The sequence below is a fragment of the Geospiza fortis genome, unplaced genomic scaffold (genome assembly GCF_000277835.1).
Source record: "Geospiza fortis unplaced genomic scaffold, GeoFor_1.0 scaffold40, whole genome shotgun sequence".
Lineage (NCBI taxonomy): Eukaryota > Metazoa > Chordata > Aves > Passeriformes > Thraupidae > Geospiza > Geospiza fortis.
Window position 1 is genome coordinate 8,822,546 of NW_005054297.1, and position 22,189 is coordinate 8,844,734.

A 22,189-nucleotide genomic window follows, 5' to 3' on the forward strand; every position below is an offset into this window, starting at 1 on the left:
GGGTGCCGGGCCGGGGGCGGGCGGCGCGGGAGCGGTGCGAGGCGGCAGCGGGGGTGTGGGGCGGGCTTTGCCGGGTGTGGGTGTACGAGCTCGGAGCGGGGCTCGGAGTCACCGGTGCAGGTCGCTCCTTAAGTTTTATGTCTGTAAATGATACGCCTGAAAGGCACCGGGGCGCGGGGCATCCTGTCATTTTTGCGCTGTCGGAGCTGCAGGGCACACGGGGATGTGGAAACACGGAAACGGGCTGCCTTCTAGCGAAGGGGAGGCTTTTCAGGGGGGATGTTTTGAAGAGCTCTCCTGGTGGGTCTGGTTAATAAGAGTTTCCGGTAGATTTTCTAGCACAATGAATGCAGGTCGTAGCCGGCTGAGGCTACAGCTAAGGTGATCCTTTGTTCGTGGCTATACTCTGCTTCCAAGGAAGCACGCCTTGAAACCTGCAGTTTTAGCTTAATAAAGTCGGGGTCGTATACCCAGTATGTGAATTAATTAGGCATCCTGCTGTTTAAAGCCTATTTTTAAAATTACCCTTTGATTCGAGGAATTTGCATACATTCAGGAGGTGTCATTCCCACTTGTAAGATGGGAGTTGCTGAAGCATATTCCCACTTGAAGCACGGAAATAATAAATTAAGCGTTCACACTTGTGACGTTACTTGTCTGTAAAAAAATGAGCCCACTGTATTCACAATTATCTTTCACACCACCACCCACCACCTTCCCCCCAACACTTCTAATTCAACAATACTGTCGCCTTTTATGTAAACATCAGAGATCTGAAAATCATGCCTGAAATGACAAAATAGTTTGAACTTTGAAGTGAAAATTGTCTTGGCACAGATACTTACAGGAGTATGAGAAATAGTGCTCACAAGCAAAAAAAACCTGGGCATAGTGCTGCTTTGAAGAACTCCCACACCTCCAGCACTTCTTACTTGCTTTCAACACAAGGAAACTCTCTGGTCTCATATTCAACATCTCTGTTTGTTTAAAAAGATGACCTTCTTTAAGGAAGGCATGAAAATGTTTGCAGTTTATTGCTGCAATTCAAGCAAAGAGATATAAAAATAGTGATAATTGAAAAAAAATCTATTTGGCTCTGAAAGAAAATTGCTGTGGATTTTTTAGAAAAACTGAAACTCTGAAAGAAAATTACTGTAGATCATTAGAAATGGATTTCTGCCAGCGTTGCCTTAACTGGGAAGCTGCTGATGCCTCTGCATTTGATGTGCATGGCATTTAGGGTAGCTTGGTATGTTAGCTAGTTATTTGCTGAAATAGAAAACCCACTAAACTCATTCTGAAAGTTGAGATTTAAAGCCATATATATCCATTTCCAGGATTTTGCCCTGGAATTGTAATTTGAAAATATCAGCTTTAAAAAAATCCCAACACTGAAAGAAAACAATTTGAACATTTTAGAATTGTTTACATTATCTTTCTTCTAGTCTCACATGGTCACAATGAATAATGCTCCTCATGCCAAATATTTTATCTGTGACATCGCTCCTCCTTTTAAAAATCATTTAAAAAATTAAAATTTAAAAGTTTCAGAATGGCTACAGGTTTTGTTTATGAACATTTAAGAACTCTCAATGACAAGAAACAACCGTTATTATTTATTCATGATAGCACATTGTTGAAGTATTACTGACTAAACGTAACGTGGATAAACGAAAAATTAGCCTGTAATGGGATTTAGACATCATCTAGTAAAGTACTTTGAAATAGAACTGTTGTTGGTAAAACATTTGAAAAAGTTCACTGTGCAAAAATTCTGGAGGAAAAGGTTGAAGTATTCCTACTCAGTAAACCTTTTAACACATTCAGCTACAATTTATATTTGCATGACTAGGGCCTCTCTTATTAATTTTCAGCCTGTCACTACAGTTTATACCCATTCTTCTTGATGCAGAGCATTCCTGAAAAGGGCAATGAGCCCCCAGACTCAGAGGTAGACTTGAACTGTGGTGTCAGAGAAGCATGCGGATTAATCCTGCTAGCAGTCACAAGAATAATTTATCTACCACTGAAAGTGTACAAGCCTAAAAGAGGTTTTCTTGAATTATATGTAGTAAGTATGTAGGGGAGAACTCTGGTAATCAGTGTTTGGTCTGTTCTTTATAAATATACTTCAGTATGACTGAAATACATTATGTTTTCATTATGCAACTAAGAAAGTGGTTATTTGAAAAATTTCTTAACTAGAAGTCCCTGAAAAGAACAACTGGAGACAGTGAGCATGGGTAGTAGGAGCAAGATTGCTCCATTGAGTAAGATTGCTTCATTTTGCACTTTTGTTTTCTAGAGGAAATCTTGTAGATAACTGCAACTGTATTTTCCCCTGCTAGTTAGCAGCATTGTCTTGCTCAAGTTGTTGTTATCAATTAATCCATCTTCACATCACTGAAAATGACCAGATCTTTAGAAACATGGAAGTTGTTCTATTATTTGAATACAAATAAATCTGTTTTCACATTTCAGTAGATATAAGCAATCAGCAATATTTTGAATATACATTTAAATAGGGATTTTGGCTAAGAGAAGTTGAACATTTTTATTGGTTTTGGTTTTCTTGAGATATTTTCGTTATTTCAGAGTGATAAGAAAAGTAAGCCATTTTTGGCTGATTGTAATGAGTGCTTTACTGTTCCATGAAGCAATCTGTGCACTGTTAACAGCCAGTCAGTTAATGACAGTTTCTCTGCTGCTCAGTAATGCCTGTGTAGATGCCTGCCATGAACATCCAGTTCATGTGAAAAACAACAGGTATAAACTCCCATATGGTTCCTTTACATGGAACTGTGGTATCAGCCCTATATAGGTTCAGAACAGTCCAATGATTCTTGTCACTACTTCAAACATAAAGTCATTTGTGTTGCAAAGTTGGCTGTTTTGAGCTTGGTGGTATAAAGAAATATTTTGAGCTCTCATGGAAACTGGTGCCTAAAATGGAGTTAGGAATTTGTCTTGAAAATGAAATCCAGTGAATTTAAACAAGCAGTAAAAACTCTGAACACTTTAAATGCTATTGGTTCTTCTGAAAGTGGGAAAATCAGCCCTTTGCTTGTTTGACTCAAAGTCTTGTTATTGTTTCAATTAGTTAAGACATGGATAATTTTTTTTACTCTGATGTCTTGGAGTTTTAGTTGTGAAGATGCCTTAGTAATCAGTAGAAACAAATGAATGCGCTGACAAGGGATGTGTATAAAGCCAAATCCTGCACACAGGTGGTTCCACTGCAGACAGGATGATAATACCTTTATATAGAACCTGAGTGTGTCCTGACACAGGTGGTGTTAGTCAGCCTGATCTCAAAGTGTAAACAGGGTTGCACCTGGCACTTCACATGGCAAGGATGATCCCCTTCCCAGCCACTCTTTCAGCTACACACTGCACTCTCCTTTGAGCAGCACCCATGCATGCTTCCGGAGCTCCAGCACTGGATTGCTGTTACTAGATTTTGATGGTTAGTAGTTTTTAGCCATTTTAGCTTATTGATACCCTCTGTTGTATAAACAAACAACTTTGATGAGATCATGAACAAGCTTTGTTTTAACAGCCCTGTTTAATTCCTCATGGTTTCTGTGTCTCCAGTACCCATTTTTAAAACCATTAGACCAAATACTAGTTTTGACATGATTAACAATCTTAAGTATGAAGTCCTACGTATACATGCAGAAATATAAAATGAAGATCTTATTCTATTAGAAGATACTATTGATATTACCACCACTTTAATGATTCCATTTTACAAGCACAGTATAAAACCAACCTGTACAGCTGGAGCTTCACCAGCTTCCCTATGAATTGCCAGAGTGAGATTTCCTTGTCTTATGCTATTGAATAACTTTGAATTTTCTAGATTTACTCTTCAATTTTTCACCTTAGTTCATTTCCATTGACATACATTATCCAGAGCATGGTATTAGTTTGAAAAACACTCCGTTATTGTGAAGTGTAAGTGGTCAATGCCAAGTTTACTTAGAGTGTCATGGTACGTAAAGCAAAATTGCCACCAGCAGTTAGTTTTGTTAACTAGAGAAGAATTAAATAATGACCTGCAGAATTAAATAAGGACCTGCAGAAACAGGTCTTAGCAGTGTTTTCATTTGGACCTGTTTTGGTAGGCTGCTTTGCAGGAATTACATGTGTTTTCATCTATGTTATGTACATGTGAAAGCAAAAGAATTCATGTGAATTTGTAGTTTAGAACATGATGGTAGATAAAACAGATGAAGAATTATGGTTGCTTTATTTACAAAGTTATTGCCATATGTGATAAGAGAAAGGCATAATCTGGCATTCTTAGCATGTTCAAGGTCTGTTATATTATTTTTACCTGAAATACTGTTTTCCTTAAGGAAAATACAATTGAGGAAACATTAAAGTGGAAAGAGATTCAAAAGCCAGAATAATGCTTAGTTAATGATGGTCCGTTGTGACCAGTCCCAAAATACCATATGGTGTCCCTACTTGGATACGTTACATGAAGATCTTTTTATAAAGACAACTTTATATAATCTGAGTGGAATTTGTTCCTTAGCTAAAGAAAACCACAGATGTTCAAGTGTATGAAATTGCAAAGGAGGTGTTGCGGAGATGTGGAGACAAATAACTCCAGGACTTTTTTTGTGCTAAGTGTTAGTTCTGGTTACCTAATTTTGTACCTATTTATGGTTTTGTGTGACGCACATCACTGTAGTGTTTAAGAGTCAAAAACCAAGCTACCACTGGGGGGGGAGGGAAGAGTTCAGTAGTTTTAAAGTATCTCAGAGTCTGGGGGAGAAAAATCATTAAAGTACTCAGGTTTGGTGTAAACCTTGACTTGAAATATGTCTTATTTCAGGAGGTCCAGAGGTTAGAGATACCAACAGTTCATTAAGTTGGAAAGCAACTTGCTATTTCCTGTACTTCTGCTCCTATGTATAATTTTCTCTTTCCTCTTGTGCTATGAAACAACTCCATTGTTGGGGTGATTGAGCAAAAAGCAAGATCTGACTTTCCTTGAGACTGTATGACCAAATTCTATATAGGCTTAAACTTTTTTTGCGAGGCAGAACCAACCAGTACAAGATGGTTTTTTGCTAAGTAGATCCTCAAGCCTTTGTTGCTGTTATTCTGTCACACAGATGAACTTGAAAAAATGTAATAATCTGACAGTCTGTATGAAAAGAACTGCTCTTCATGTCCTCCTGTTCTTCATGTGGGTTGTCTGCTTATGTAGCCAGTGGACTGGGCTAAGGATTTTCTCTAAATGTACCAAATATGCAAATGGAAACACTGAGAACTTTTGTTTCATTTTCCACAAAATTTTCATTCATGTACTCAAAAGGTAGGATGTGCATTTGGCAACAGTACTATAATCAAGAGGTGTTGGGTGGGGGTATTTTAGTAAAAGAGCAAGCTATGTAATTTGTTGGGTTTGTGACTTCTTCTTGCTATTTAGAAATAAGCAAAGTTACCTGAAACTCCTGGTCCTCAGTCATCTTCCTGGTAGCAACACCTGGAGTTATCAGCTTCAAATGAATTAGGTATTTATGTACTTAAAATTTTTGACCACATGTCCATTATTTTTAATATTTAAAATATTGTAATTTTATGTATCTACAGTTGTCTGTACCCACATATGCACACATATACATAAATTATGTAAAATACTCTAAACTGTATAGCATGGTATAAATGGATGTGTGACACTCTAGTCACACTGTCATAGAGTATATTCAAACTTGCTGGTAGTGCTCAGTTCTCTTGTGAGAACTGAGTATGTTCAAAGGGTATCACTCAAGGTTGTATTTCTAGCAATACTGAAGAGCTGCCTAGATTCTGTTGACTGCTGTTGCAAAAGTAAAGGCTTTGCAGAGGAGTATGACTGCTTTACATAGCATTGAAAAAATAATATTAAACAAAGCAGAACCTACCTACAATTTCTTTTATTTCTTTCTAACTTGGCAAATATTGCTTTATTTCTTTGGATGTATTATTCATGCTAGACCATGCCTCATTCTTAGGGGCAGTGGCTTTCCTTCAGTGAGGAAGGGCAGCTTCTGGACTCTTGACAGTTTCTAAGTACAGTGAGGGACAATGAAACAAGTGTGCAAATCTCATGTGATATTAATTTCTCAAATAATGTATTACATGATGAAGAGCAGTGGTGTTGAATTGGGTCTTTGTGGGAATTGCTCCCCCAGCAAGGTATGAGACCTTTAAATGAGAGATAGCACCAAGTAGGCAGTGTCCCAGAGCCTTCTCCAGTCAAGAGAGGGGGGAGCTTCTTTTCTGCCTGCTCAAGGGCAGTGAGGTGACCTCTCCGCTGAGCAACAGTCTGCTGAGCAGCAAGCTGAAGAGGATTTCCAAGGCTGTGCTTCAAGGAGGCCACGTGTACTTTGTGGTGGGATTTGTGTAATCACATAAAAGCAGTGGAGTACAAAAGGTACTTGACTGCAAAACTTGGCATCCTATCTCTAAGCTTATGCAGCAAAATAATTCCTCTTAAGAAACTTGCATACAATGACTGTGTGGGCATGTGTCCACAGATTGGTGAACATGCAAGAGAAGATCCTCCTTTAGACTTTAAGTGTTGTTTGGACAATTTTAAAATATATGTCACATAAGAAAACTTCAAGGAGTTACTAAACTTCTAATTCAAGATAGGAGTTCAGTGCCCAAGTGGTAATTTTGTCATCTAAAACAAATGAAATTTCTTTGAATTTAGCAGCTGAAAGAGTATTGTGTGTGCATCCTTTCAGGCTGCAGTAATAATACATTAGTAGTATCTACCTACAGTAATTTAAGGTTTTAATATATTGAAGGTGGTAGATATAAATAGAATATCATAAATAGTCATGTGCATGGATTACAAAGAAATCTGAGATTTTAATATAGGCAGCACTGTTCAAGAAAACTGCTTTAGCCCCTTACTGGAATTTTAATTAAAGAAGGATAATAATAGATAGAATTAGAGAACATAGTTTAATAATGATTGTGTCAGTGCTCCTCTAAAATAAGGCCTGACACTATTCTTATTAATATGGGGTTTGTATCAGAGAGAAGTTTTTACTTAGAAAATCTGTAGTCAGAAGGGGAGTGGGGCTAAATCACAGGTAGCTGAAAACAAGCAGTGTAGCAGAGTAAATGGTAAGAAGAGTAAAACAAGCAGAGTAAATAGTAAGAAGGCCCAAATCAGTGCAGCATGCGACGTGCATGGTGCTGTGCTGGGTAAGGAGGACGTGTGCAAAATGCAGCTTTTGTAAGCCACCTCACCACCACCATAATTAAATGGCTCCATCTGTCTTTGACCCGGTCTTCAGCTCCCTCTGTCGCCACCTGTTACTGCCCTCTGTTGGAGATGGGACCCTGGGCTGCACAGACCTTAAGCCTGAGCAGCTACAGTCATTCTTGTGCAAAATAGAGAAAAAAGTCACCTTTAGAGACCTGATTTATCAGAGTGTTCAAAATATACTTCCTGCCGGAAACTGGAAAGAGTAGAAAATGGCAGGACTTCCACACTGAACTTAATCCAGAGTCATGCTGTTGTGTGTATCAATCATTGGGACTGATCAAATAGCTAAAGAGGTCAGATTTCAAACTGCCAGAGCTGGTCAAATACTCTTGTTCAGCCTGCTGCTGGCATTTCCTGGGGTGGCAGAGCTGCATTCTTCAGTAGAGTAACACTCCTCTGTGGAATGATTAAGCGCTTGAAAATATTTTTTAATAGAGCCCATTTCACCCTCCTAGCAATTGAGTACCTTCACAGTCTCATATAGGCTTTATGAATCTCCAAACTAAAACAAGTGTTGAGATAGTTATTATAGTTTATGTATGATACATAGCATGTTATTTGTGAAACTCTTATTTAGTCTCTTAACTAGTAATGTTTTACAAAACATTAAGATGAAAGGAGAAATAATGACTAAGAGCCCTATCTGGACAGCTTTAGTTTCAGAGTTTAGTAAAGTTTAAAATATTAGATTAAGATTGCTTTTAAATGATTGAGAACCAATGAGTAACCATGTGGGTTAAATATTTTTAGATGAGAGGAGTTACCCATACTTGAAGAGTTATGCAAATCAGCTGTTACACACAAGATAAAGGAGAAGCAAATGCAGTAAGATCAGGCTTAGTGAGTTGGACCAGAGGAACCCAATACTCCTCTCTGACCCTGGCAATTTCAGCTGTATGATGAAAGAATAATAAATCACGAGATGGACAAAATGATGAGGGTGACGTCTTTGTGCTTAATAACCTGTGAGCGCCTTTGCTTCCATGAATTTGTCTAGTTGCTTTAGTAATTAGTTAGTAGTCTTGGTAGTTGTGACAACCTTTCCAAATCTTGAGATGGATTATTGCCCTGTAAAATGCCTAGTCCTGCTGAGTTTATTGGGAATTTTTTATGAACAAGACTGTGCACATTCACCAAAGAAGAGGTCTCAAAAAACAAACATGAGAGTATCTGTGGAGAAAGGGTACCTAGAAGCAGATCTCCCTAAAAGAGTAACTTTATCCAAAACCAGCATTGTAGTGATCCATTTTTGTGTATGTGTATATAGAAAGAGAGGTTATCTGTGAAGGCCTGGGTACCCAAATGTCCTTATTCCCACAGAGTTATTACAATGGAACCATAACAAGAAATAAATAAGGAAATTACAGCATTCAACAATCCAAGGAGCATAAGGTATGCAGTCTGATCCAGAGGAGTGTTATGCAGGACTCTAATCTAAGGGTTACCTTATTATCAAGAATTTTCCACACCTAATTATGCCAACATGACACATCTAGAGGATCTTGCTTTGCTGTCATAATTAAACATAAATCTTGTATGACCACTTTATAAGTGATTTTTTGAAATTCAGGAGTTAATATTTTTATTTTTCCATGCCTACTTCTGTGTAATAAAGGCCCCACAAATTCTAGAAAATTAGATCAAAAGAAAAGTATTTGCTTCCTTGATAATAGTCCTGGTGGCTAGATTCACAGCCCGTACTGTTCTGACATGACAATGTAGTAAGTTCTGAAGAAAATTTGTATTTTTCACTCTATAATATTTCTGATAGCTCAGATATCAGTGAGCAGTAAGTGTTGATCTTTTTAGGAGTGGTTGGTAGAAAATACTAGGAAAATTATAGGATCCTATTATTATTTGATAATGGTCTTGTTTTATCTCTATATGTACTGTATTACATTTGAAAGTGGTGAAGAATTATGCAGTGCTCTTGAAACAAGTTATTGAAGCATTTCTGTTTGTGTGATCCCTAATTTGGTACATCAAAACACTAGCAAAATTTGGATCATGATTTACTTTGAAATGCAGGTAATTTCTGACGTGGGAAACTGAGAGAACTGAGCCATCTGTGGTAAGCAAAGTTAGTGCCATTGAGTTCATGCCACCTAGAGCAGGTATGTGTGGCTGGAACAGAGGTCCCAGGGACCTCAGACAGATATTTCATTAGTCATTTTTTGTTGTGCAGATCACAGACTACATGGGTTGCAAGGGACCTCTTGAGGCTTTCAGATCTGTCCTCCCATCTGAGGCAGGAGCAAACATACCTGTGCCATTCTGGGCAGATCATCTCACTCTTCATGAGCTGTCTCCAAACTGCCTCCAGTTAAGAAAATCCACAGGAAAACAGACTTTACAGCATACTGCAGTGGTGTGTCTTCAGTAGCACTGTGGTCATGCTTACAAGCAACATACAGACACAAAATAATCTCATTAGTCAGTACAATTACCAAAAGTAAAAAAGTTATTGAACATTTCCTTGTTTAGAATGCGTTTCAATAACTTTCAGTAACTGGTGTGTGTAATTATTCACAAATTTCTCAGATCCAGTTTCTCCCTCCTCGTCCTTTTACCATGTCAGGAACTCAATCTGAGCATCTGTACAAAAGATAGATAATACCAATCAATAAACTCCTATAAGGATAACTTTATCATGGATGTATGTCCTGCAGTGGTCTGCTTGCTTCAGGTAAAGCTTTTCTGCAAATGAAGCATTTATGAAGTGTCTATAATTTAGGGCTTATGTTACAGCTTTTGCTTTGGTGGTTTGTTTATGAATGAGAGACTCATTGACAGGATTTCTCTTATTTACATGGTGATTTGTTGGTCTGATTTGTTTAATGTCAGTTAATGTGTTAAGAATACTTTTCAAAAGAGAACAGAAGACATGTAGAAAATACAGTTCATCATTTATTCATTTTTTTTTTTAGAAAACGGAGATTAAAATGCAAATAATCTCTTTACACTCTACCTGTTTTAATTAAAAATGTTCTATTTTACACTTTCTATAATCAGCCATGTATAATATTACATAATTCTATTAAGCAATTCCACTGCTGGTATATTGTTCCAATGTTAATGCCACAGTCAGCTCCTCACAGTCATTATGTAAATTCAAAATAGTTTCAAACAAAATCTCCAGTTATAAATTCAGTTACCTTTAACTGTGTGTAGGTGTGGCAGATAAAAGATTAATTTTTTCTCTATTCTGTGGCCAAGGGACAAATACCTTTGCAGGCACTGAGAAAGACTGATACTGTCTGGCAGTGCAAGAAATGGAAATAAAGTCAAGTCCAGCCTTTCAGCCAGGGTCTACACTGCCACTGAGACCTCAGCAGCACAGAAGGTCTTTATCCTCCTTTAAAGGTAATTATAACTCCTAGAGTATTTTAATCAGGAAAACAAGAGTAAAGAGTTGGGGAGGATGGTTAAAGTAATTTGAAAGTGCTAATCTGGGAAACATTCTGTAGTTCAGTCACCGATTAATGAAATTGATATGCCATTTGAAAGTTTTCTTTAAATATTATTTTCTGTATCATACTTGTGCATGGTATTTGTGAGAAATCAGACTTACTTGTTTCAACTACATCTGCTTCTCAAAGTGACTAGAACATGTGCTGTCCTTTTTCAATTACTAACTCCTCAAGATTGTTAAACTGCAAATTTACTGTTACATGTAATGTTACATGTTTACATGTAATCATCAAAATGTGGTTAGCAAGCAGAAGAAATTAATAAAACCTAGAACAAGAAAGCCATAGTTAGGAAAATCAAGACATGAGCAGAATAACTGATAAAAACAGGTACATTTTAGAATATATTTAAAATAGCCTTTTTGACTGGATTATATAATCTTCACTAAAAATAATGCTTAGATGAATCATTAGAATTGGAAGGGTAAGGAGAACAAGGTCTGATAAATCACTCTTCCTTTACATGTCAGTCACTGTTTGCCTCTCAGACATTACATAATCCATCAAAACGAGCCGGCTTTGTAAATTATTTGGCCATGTTCAATGAGTCTCTGTGCAGGGCCCTACTTGGAATTCTCAATTTAAGAACTGTTGTACCACAGGGCCTGTAAGTGGGTGTTAATACCTAGGTTGAAATTGTCTGCCACTAAGTGAAGTGGTCATTAAAAATCAGTTGAGATCCTCTTCTTCAGGCGAGTCGTAGTAGAGTATCTGGCATCCCTCCCTCATGTAGTCCCACTGTCCTGGGCTTAATGCCCTCTTGCAGCTGCTCTCCTTTGCTGGGGTTGTCATTTCATTTATTCATCTTTGATAGCAGTTTCTACAACAGCCATGAGCTGTTCTGACTGTTCAATGATGTTATTTAACCCTCTCCATTTAGCATCAAGAAAAAAAAACTGTTGCAAAGAAAACTCCTACTGTATTGATGCAAACTTACTGCACTGATAGCAAGCAGCAGCTCTTACTCTTATGTGGGTGCTTTTGCACACCCAAAAGTGTCAGGTTCGAGGCTTTTTCATCTTCTGGCATAAAAGCCTTCACATCATTCACTTGAAGCCCACACATTTCTCAGTCGTGCTTTTCCAGTTGGCCCAACAGACCTCGCCAGTTTTGTAGTCACTCAAATTGTGGCTGTATTGCACCAATTTAAGGAAGAATGCAAGCTGGATTGGAACTCCATGACTAGTACACTTAAAGCAGAAAATTTAGATAAAGGAAGGGCAACTTTACTCAGGAGCCAGCTGTGCTTGCAGAGCTCTTCCATTGTTTTGCAGTACGGCCAGATGAAAAGTCAAATAGGAGCTTTTATTGAATTTCTTCAGAATGAGGTGTATATAATGGTGCTGTACCAGGCTGTACTGTGAAAAAAGTGTGTGCTTTTATGAGACTGGCTTTCTTGTGTTTTTTGAGGGCTCTGATGTGCTTTATGCTTTCTCAAAGCCTACAACATGCTACTTCATTCTCTTCCAGCACTTGAACCTGCAGTTAGCATGAAGAATGTCTGTGACATCCTTTTGCTTTATTGATTGCCACAGCCTCATTACCTTAAATGCCATAGTAACGCACCCTGATGGTTTTCTCTTTGGTCTGTGAGGTGAGAAAAAAAGTAGCAAAGTTATTGCAGTGCACATAACTTAATTGTCAAAAACATTTTCCAGTGTTGTAAGCCTTTTTTCTGCTTTCTGGGAAATCCCATAATTTTTTGAAGTGTGAGTTGACACCTCTCAATGAATCAACAGGATTTTTCCTCATAACTTTTGTACTGCACTGGTCTTAATTTCTGTCATCTGTTACTCATTTTTCCACAACTCATTCAGAATTCCTCCTTTAGATTTTACAAGAGTTTTTTCTTTCGCATTAATTTTGATCATAGTAGCAAATTCTTGTCCTAATAGGCCTTGTTGTTTTCCAGTGCTTATTTTTCATAACCTTTGGTGTTCTGCAGAGATAATTTTCAGTCTTAATTTTGGTGTTTCTAAATGTGCTGCGTCTTCAGTTTCTCCTGTCACATCATTTAATTGTACCACAATCATGGTTTGCAAATTGTCATGTTTTCAGGAGCTTTTCCTGACTGGCTTTATTAAATGAAATAATTAGACTTTTTTGAATTCTTCCACTTGTGCATTTTGCCGAGTGCACAGAGCTCTCCCCGTGCAGAGATGCTGCCTGCAGCCTGGGTGGCGCTGAAGCTCCTGCGGTTTGTGGCATTCCCATGTGTGCCACAAAGCGCCAGGACACCTCTGCACCCAGCGGCACTCTAGGGGGAATGTGCAGGTTTGCACATCTGCACCTCTGCAGGCTTGGGGAGGGATTCCAGGTCAACCTAACTATTCTTGTTTTATTTAGGAGCATCTATCTATAAGGGTGCTGTGTTCCCAAGGGCTAATGTGAGGTTAGTTAATTAGGACACATTTTGTGGGATAAAATTCTGCTTCAGAGTTTTCATCCATGTCATCACCATTAGAGTGACACAGGAATATGTACTGTTTATTTACAGGTTGGTTGATTGATTTATTTATGGATTTAGAGATTTCATGCAGACTGTGGAAGTCAGTAAGGTATCAAAAGATTCAGTCTTTCAATACATGCTAAATGTAGAACTTCATTTAAAATCTGCTGAGATTAGCAGATCTTTCCACTAACTTCACCAACTTTTGCATCCAATTCCAGATTGGTTTCATGTATGCATGCTGCACATAAAATAGAACTGTCAAAAACCAACATTTGTTTCAAATTGGGAAGACAATCATGAGAATAATTAAAATTTGAATCTTGATATTTGGATATAGGAACCACTTTTTACCTTCTGTTCTATCAGTTTAATACTGATGTTTCCTCTAAAATTCTGTATTTTAACATGGGTCTGGACCCCTCTGATTTTACTATCCAACTTTTTTTTTTTTAATTGTTTGGGTGTTATTGTTAAACCAATAGGTGGCACTGGTTAAGCATATTAGCAGTCAAGATGCAGGGTATTTTATAAAATGGCGCTATGAAACCTGGCCATTATAACTTTAAAAACATAATTTAAAAAATACATGTTGCATGTGTTCACTTAATGTATATGTTTTTTATATTTGTCATCTTACTGAACTGACAACATGGAACATTTCAGAGAAAACCATGCCTCATTTTAAAACAGGTATTGTTTGATTTGGGGCTAAAAAGAAGAGGTAATTTCTGCAACTAGAAGTTTTAGGCTTATAATTACACCCTACATTTTGAATCCTGCCTGGTTAGGTCTTTTGTTTTGAAAGTGTGTTTGTTTGAGTGTTCTGGTGTAGATCAAAAATTTGTAATCACATCCTGTCATTTCTTCCCGCTTGACAGACACATTTCAGAATTACTTACCATCTTAATGTTATTTTTCATTATTTCTTCTGACTTTCATGACAAGCAGGCATTCCTTTGGGCTGAAATGCTTAGTCCAGTCTTTTATTCATGTTTTTTAAGAACTGAGAAGATTGAGTCACACAGACTTTGTGCAGATCTCCTGAGAGAGCTCTGACCATCAGGTGGAGTGAGGACACGCACCTCTGTTACATCACAGTAATGTTGCAGTGGTTTGCTAATCAGGATTTATTTGGATGGTTAGTTATTTTGGGGGGTTAGTTGAGTTAATGAATGGTCTTCAGTCTGACCATTTTCTTGTTTGCCTTCCAGAAAGCCAGTACAGACCTCAAGGTTGGCATTGTTTGGGGGAGAGACACTGGGAGAATTGACTCAGACCAACCTATTCCCGTTCCTGGTCTACCTAATCTTGGGTAGCTTTGGATGACTATTCTAATGCTCTCTCAGAACAGAAACTCCAAGGGAAAAAATTACATCAGTGTCTATGTAGTTCATTTTCTAGGAAGGCAAGGGTAGTAGGGAGCTCAAGTCTTTTTTCCCCTCTCTTACCTGCTACATGATTCAAACTCACTGCTTGCAAAATGCTCTGAGATGAAAGGCACTATAGAAATGAAAATTACTTCTTATTATGGTATTATTTTCAGAGACAAGTTTTCCATAATATTTAGGGACATGTTACCTCCTAGTATTTGAAGTTTTAGCAGCACAGTGCTGTTGTGCATTATCAGTGAAAAAGGCAGTTTAAGAGGAATAATTCAGTTGAACATTCATATGAGTCAAGAACATACTAGCATTAAGAGGCTTGGCAGCCACTTCTTACTTGGCGCTGCTGCTAAGTAGTTTTTAACCTTAGGTAATTAAAGTGCAGAAATTCTCACTGCAGTTAACAGACAACAGTTATAAAATACCCACATTTTTTTAATATTGCAATGCATTAAAAAATCCTACAGTAGGAATCTGTTCTACCCTTCTATCTAATCTAAGCATTTAGAAAACTTAGAAAAGCAAATAGCTGAGTATCTTAGTGGACATGCAATCAGGACTAGATCAGAAGTTCACTGCTCATCCAGGGCTTCCACAGTTGCACAGAAGACTCCAACATTATGTGGTGATAAATGTAATGATGTGAATTGGGCAGGAGACTTTGGCAGCAGAGCAGTGGGCTGCAAGACATGAGGTGAAAACCTCCAGCAAGTGTCTGCCCTGACCCATGGCAAAGCATGAGATCACCAAGAATGGAGGAGGTGATACAGAAATTGTTTCTTCTGCATGTACTGGGAGGAGCTGCTCTTTCTTGGGTGACTGCCTGGAGATGACACCTGTAGACAGCTCTGTGACCCCATATGACATTCATTTCTGTGGTGCCTTGAAACAGCTGCAAGAGCAGCTTTTTTCTTTTTTTTTTTTTTCTTTTTTTTTCTGCCTGGGTTCTTCCAGGTTCAGCTGCCTGCCTCAACTTGTTATGTCAGTCAGCAGTTTCCCTGCTGGCTTTCTCAAGCTGGGTGTTGCAATATTCCTCTGTCAGTCAGAGTGGCAGGGCAAACACCCTCCCTGCTTAGGATTTTCCTCTGCTTGAGGGCCTTAGCTTGCACCATGCATGGGTACTCACAGGTAGCTTTTCCATGAGCAGATTGCATGTTCAGCTTGAACATGCTGCTCCTTTGAGCGTGGTGAGTGGGGCTCACTGGTCCCACATTGGCGCCTCGTTTGCAGCACATGATAGGAGAATAGGGCTGAGCAATCTCCTTGTTCTGCTGCATCAAGCCTTGACTGGGTACAGTCCATGTGTGACTGCAACCCACATACATGAAAACAGCCATTCACATCACTGTGGCTGAACTCAGACCAGTACAGCACCAGCAAGAAGATAAACTATTTGGTCTTAGGACAGAATAGCTGGTGCTTGAAAATAGGCAATTTCCATCAGGCCCATGTTAACTCTTTCTCTTCACTTGCATATACATTTTGAAATTTCTTCAACAGGGCTCTGTTCCATGACTTATTTTATCCCAGAGATGAATGTTTGGCAACTGTTCATAAATACACATCATCTGTTTACTAATACAAGAATGAAAAATGTACTTGCTCTATTAAAATAAGTGACTTTAATAGCAGAACAGCTTGTGTTTGAAGGTCAGACTTTGGCATGGGAATAGTTCACGCTGAGAAGCAGCACCTTGGCATACTCTAATGAAAACTGGCAGTGATTTGACTGAGCCACAAGCCTTCAGAAATCACACTGCAGACAAACAGTTGTGTTTATTGGACATGATGGATGTAGATGGATATGTGACTAATTCAGTTCAGTCCTCAGGATTACCCCTGGGAGCAGGAGGAGAAGGAGAGTGGGCTGACATTCTCTGTCAGTTCCAGGTGTAGGGGTGGGCAGGACAGTGTGGGTATGGCTTAGGAGGGAGCCATCTGCAAGAGATGGCTCTTGTATGGAAGATGTGCACTCAGCAAGCCACTGGCTTGTCGGTTTGGGTTTGTTTAAATACTGGAGACAAGTTTAGGGTTGGGGGGTGGGGGGGTTAAGTTTTCTCTTATGTTTTTTCAGATGTAGTTTCATTCCCAAACTTTATTGTGAACTATTATTTGTATATCTGAGTATCAGAATTAACATTAAGAGGTGTAGTAAGCTCATCTCACAACTAATGTCTCATTTTCACTGCTAGAAGAATGTAATTTAGTTAATCTGTTCATCTGCAGCAGCAGCCTGGAAGGTAGAATTTGCCTGTGTGACGTTGTTAGGAGCTGCCAGCTTCACAGATTTGCCATCACTTTAAATCAAGTTTAGATTATATTTAATTAAACCAGCTCATCTGCCATCCATACTAATTACCAGAGTTCATCTTAACTATATACACTTCTGTTTCCTTAAAGTTTCAAAGCTGATTTCAAATACAGGAATTCTTAAAATTAATATAAGCACCAGGCTCAAATTCCAATTAGATAAGCACACTCCATTAGATATGAAAGTAGGAATAAAAATACAGAATGGGTATGCCAAGTGTCTTATCCAGACCACAGTTCTTGTTGAAGGAATGTTTTATCTATTTCATTTCTAAGATACTACAAAGTAGCACTACTCCTGCAGTGTGTTGTTTCATTTTCTGAACAAGACTCTGCACGTTAAGCTGCAGGGAGCAGCACCATGTTCTAAAACTAGAGCCAGCGGGGTTCTGCAGTATAAATCCTATGTGCATAAACAAACAGTAGGAGAACATGGTTTTACCTGTTGTAAACTTCAGGCAAAATATTTCCTATTTATAATTTAAAATTCTGCTTTTTTCCAGAAAATCTTCTTTATTGTTGTTGTTGTTCCTGCAACTTCACCTATTTTATATCCCTAAGACCATTCTGTCCGCTGTCACATTTAAGTAACTGCAAACAATAACTGTGGATTGTTGCTTCCTTAATAACCAAGCTGTAGTCATGATTGATTTTCATTTAAAAATGCAAGAATCATTTTGGTTTATCTCAGTAACTGAGTAATAACTCAGTTTTCAACAGAGTTTATTCTACTTGATCATGAAGATATGATGCTCTGTGTTTTCATAAATTTGCATGCAAAAATTAACCTGTGTTAAGGCAAAAAAAAAAAATAGAATACAAATTCTATCATTGACTGATCTAAGGGTCTCAGTTACTGTGAAGGTAAAAAAATGAAGTATTTCAAGTAAAGCAAACTACACATTTAGCTTTTATCACAAGGTACAGCAACACCATTGCTTTGGAACCAAAATAATATTGCTGTATTGGCATTGTGTGACCCTCTGACTAATTAGCCTTGTTAGCTGTGTACTACATTCTGCAAGGAAAGGATGATTTAGACACTAAAGTATGAGAGAAAATTAATGACTGTGGATCCTAAGGAGGGAGCAACTCATCCATCCCTTTTATGTACTGACACAGGCAGCTCTAAGCTGAGAGTGCTGGTTTTTTCACTCTATTCCTAAATATTTGCAGGATGTGTCTGTATTCAGCCAGATCTGCAAGTGAAGTGAATCTCTTGATCATCACTATCTAATACACTGACTCACATCATAGGAGTGTCTTGGTGTGCATGGATTCCTTTTTGATAAAAAACAGGAAGATAACTCTAGGTTCTCACCAAATGCATTCCAAATGTTTGTGAGGGTTGAGCACAATGTAAAGTAAAATGCCCTGAAAACGATATGGCATCAACATTGGGTCCTTGGGACCAGCTGCTTTCCTCTACAGCTTTGCTCCCACTAGCCCAGACAGGAGCCAAAGTCTTCCCAGGCAGTGTACAAGCAGCCTGGATAACCAAACCAAACCTGCACATTCTCCTGAGGGTCGCTGCAGGTTACTGCAGGGGTACTCAGGTCAGGGCATAGGGCTAACCTCCCTCCTGAGTGCTGTCAGCAGAAACTTGGTCAGCCATGAACTTGCCTACTTGAGTCTTGAAGAGCTCCAAGGACAGAGGAGCTTCTCCTGGTGCCCAGCCTGAACTTCCAAGATGTGATATGTTATCCTTGTCTTTGTTGTACTCTCTGGCATAAAGAGCTTGGCTCCATCATCTTTGTAAATGCCTTGGAAGTAATCGTAGGCTGCATTGGCTCCTTCTTACACTCTCTGCTGGACTAATCATGCCCACATCCCTCTATCTCTCTGTGTAGGCCATGTGCTTCTGGCCTGTCTCAGAAGCCTCTCCAGTTTCCTCCCCATCCTCCTGATTTGGAGTGCCCAGAGCTGGGCACAGCACTGCTGGTGAAGCCAGGGAGTGTCAGGGAGAGGAATGACTGCCCCAGAGAAACTGAGGCTACACTCATCCAAATGTAGCCCAGAGCAGGGTCTCTCATTAACAGTGTTCAGATTGGATATAAAAGACATCTACACTTCAGATTTAGAATCTCACTTTGCATGGCGTGTGGGCAGTCAAATGGAAAGCTTGTGATGTAGCAAGGACTTTAATGCTTCTTGGACCACTATTAGAACACATAAGCATAGCATATTTTAAAACATTAAAGCATAAATGCATTACATTATTCCACTTTGAGGGGATGTTTTCTGAAAGCATCTCTGACTTTTTTCCACTCAAAAGTTTGTGAAGGAAGAACTGTGGTAATTCAGATAAACTGAGTTAAACCTGACTGTACTTTTGAACCTTTTGCAGACTTTTTTACCTTAGTGAAGATTTCAGGAGAAATAATTCTCTGGATGTTTCTGGATTGCTTTCTTTCATGAAAATAAGTGGTAATTATACCACAAATTTGTGTAATATTTCCAAGATACGCTTAAACAGTGAGAAGGATATTCATTTGGTATAATAAATTAAATTACAGATTTCACACTCTCCTAGATTTTTTAGATGAAAAGAGTATAAGTCTGTGGCCATGATTCTATGAACAGACATTTCACTCAGGTATATCAGTTGTGGCTCTGATTGTGGCTCTAAAGCATTGCTAGATTTGCATATATGCCCCTCCTTTGCAACAATATGGGAAGCATCAAATCAGTTGTAATCTATTGTTTTGTTTCAGCACAGTTACACAAATAATGCATTACCTGCAGTAGATCTTCCTCATAATTTATAAGTTAACACTTCATTTTTCATCACATGGCGCTCAGAGTTAGTGGTTTACAACAGTTTTGTTCTATTTTTGGAAATAACTTAGCAACAGTGCTATCTCCATGTGTTCTCAACTCAGTTACAATGTAGCAAAATCCATCACATATCATAGTCTTGTGAAAGAGAATAAAATTTATTTTCTGTACAAAATTTCACTACTAACCAAATTTACTTCATATTTGACTGTATGTGCAAGTGGTAGGTTTTACATAAATATGTTGAGATTTACTTGGACATACTGAACTTAATAATAATTTTGGTGTCATTGTCATATGGTACTTCATTATCAAAACATGTCATTTTGCGTGATAAGTATTACATGATATCAGAACTGGGTATTTGGTATTATAGGAGGAATCACCTGGGTAAAAGAAAAATAATGCTAATAATGATGAATTATCCTTTCAGGATACTATTAGATTAAAGATGGTGAAGAAAGTGATACATTTGTGACAGTGTTGTTAGTTCATGTTATTGATTTGTTTCTAAGTATTGAGATCTCTTTCATCTTTGGTATATCTCTTTTTTCCATGGTGTTTCTTATTTGTAAAATTCGGCTTTCTGGAAACTAAATAGAGGTCGAAACAATAAAGAAATTCTGACTGCTGAATTACAAAATTAATTCAGCTCCACTGAATTGTAGTATGCTGCCACATTAAAATGTGTATGAAGCATAATTTTGACACATACAAACACATTTATGTGATTTTACATCTATTTACACATGCTAATACTTCCCTTTGTTTGTTCAACATACAATTTGGGGATTAGATCCCAGCACTTGATTTTCATTAGCACTCTGTGTATGTTAAGGATTCATTTTTAAGTGAAAAATCTGTATCCCTGACTAAAAGAGGAGTTTGTATCAATATTGTTAATAGCATCTTTTTCCACAACACAGATACAATAGCAGAAAGGAGAGCCTTAAGAGAACATGTGTATCCTAAGCTGAGAGAATTCTGCAGAGAAAACTATGGCCTGGAATTTCAGGTAGGTTTCGTTGTGTTGAATCTTGTATTAATTTGTCTTGAAATTAACTCCCTTTAGAACAGATAACATTTTAAAATATCATTGGTAAAATAGAAATTTACAAAAACTTCTATTTCACATAATCACACGCAAAATTGTTGGTGTTGGAAGGGACCACTGGAGGTCATCTAGTCCATTCCCCTTGCTAAAACAGGTTCACCTGGAGCAAGTTGCATAGGATTGTATCCAAATAGGTTTTGAGTACCTCCAGAGAAGAGGACTCCACACCCTCTCTGGCCAGTCTGTTCCAGTGTGCTGTCACCCTCACAGTGAAGAAGTTCTTCCTCATGTTTAGGTGGAACTTGCTATGCACCAGTTTCTGCCCATTGCCTCTTGTCCTGTTGCTTGGCGCTACCAAGAAGAGCCTGGCTGCTTCCTCTTGACACCCACCTTTAGGTTATTTGTGTGCTTGGATAAAATCCCCTCTCATTTGTATCTTCTCCAGGCTAAACAGGCCTAGCTCTCTCAGTACTTTGATGTACTTATTTTACAGCAGATTTGAGTTAAATTCTGAACAGATGAAAAAGCATCACCTCTCTTTTAGGTATTCAGAGTATATAAGAAGAAATAATGTTAGATCTAAATTAGTGTGTTGTGTTTCTAGAAACCATATTTAAGTTCCACTGTAATGTGGAAAATAATTTACCAGGTGAATGCCTAAACTGATTACCAAAATGAATTGAATATGGTGCATTTTTATTGTGATTGCATACTATGGAACTTGCTTTCTTTAATGTCAGCTGTAGCATTCCCATGCTTCAATAAGTTTGTGTTTTCTCCTCTTTCTATGAGAGAAAGACTCATACACATCTTTGGCAAGAGCCAGTTGGTAATAAAAAGAGTTGTATTTGATTTAAAACAGGTGTGTTTGGCATTACTGTTAAAGTCACTGGTACTTTAAATCAGGTATGTCCTAATTCACAGTCCTTCATATGTCAGGAGGCCTGGAACCATTTCTCTGCTAAGATAAACAAATACAGCTTGTGATGTTGCAAAAATGTTGTTCAGTCTTCCAAAAATTCCAGCTCTGCATCCACAAGTTTTCCTTGCATACTTAGTGACCCCAAAAATTCATCTCTCCAGAGTGTAGCTTGGAAACAGCTAATGCCTTTTATGCAACATCCTGTTCCTCCCAGTGTATTATTCTTGATGCACATGCAGCTGGTTTTTAATCAAAATAACAAGTTCTTAAATTAGGATATTTGGTTTTAATTCCCTGAGTCACAGTGGAGTTGCTGAATCTGCATGATGGTAAATTCCAGTGATTTTTGATTATGGCTATAAAAGAATTTCATCTGAAGGTCCTAGCTCATCAGCTGATTGGGAAGTCCCAGCTGCAATGGTACATGAAAAGAATAGCAAAAGATATTTAAATAATATTTTTCTTGTATTACTACCGTGTGGCATTCATCAAAAATATCAGCCCCTTATTTCTGTTATCTTTGAGGAGACTTCTTGGTG

The 22,189-nt window shown here is 38.1% G+C and overlaps 1 protein-coding gene across 1 annotated transcript in view; it reads left to right on the plus strand.

Annotated features, from left to right (window-relative positions):
• Nucleotides 1-18,281: 18,281 nt before the first annotated feature.
• Nucleotides 18,282-22,189, plus strand: part of NWD2 (NACHT and WD repeat domain containing 2) — a 33,214-nt gene continuing 29,306 nt past the window's right edge. The window contains exons 1-2 of the mRNA XM_005415623.2: nt 18,282-18,444; nt 20,601-20,689. Coding sequence (XP_005415680.1) covers nt 18,282-18,444; nt 20,601-20,689 — 252 coding nt within the window. The remainder of the gene's footprint in view (nt 18,445-20,600; nt 20,690-22,189) is intronic.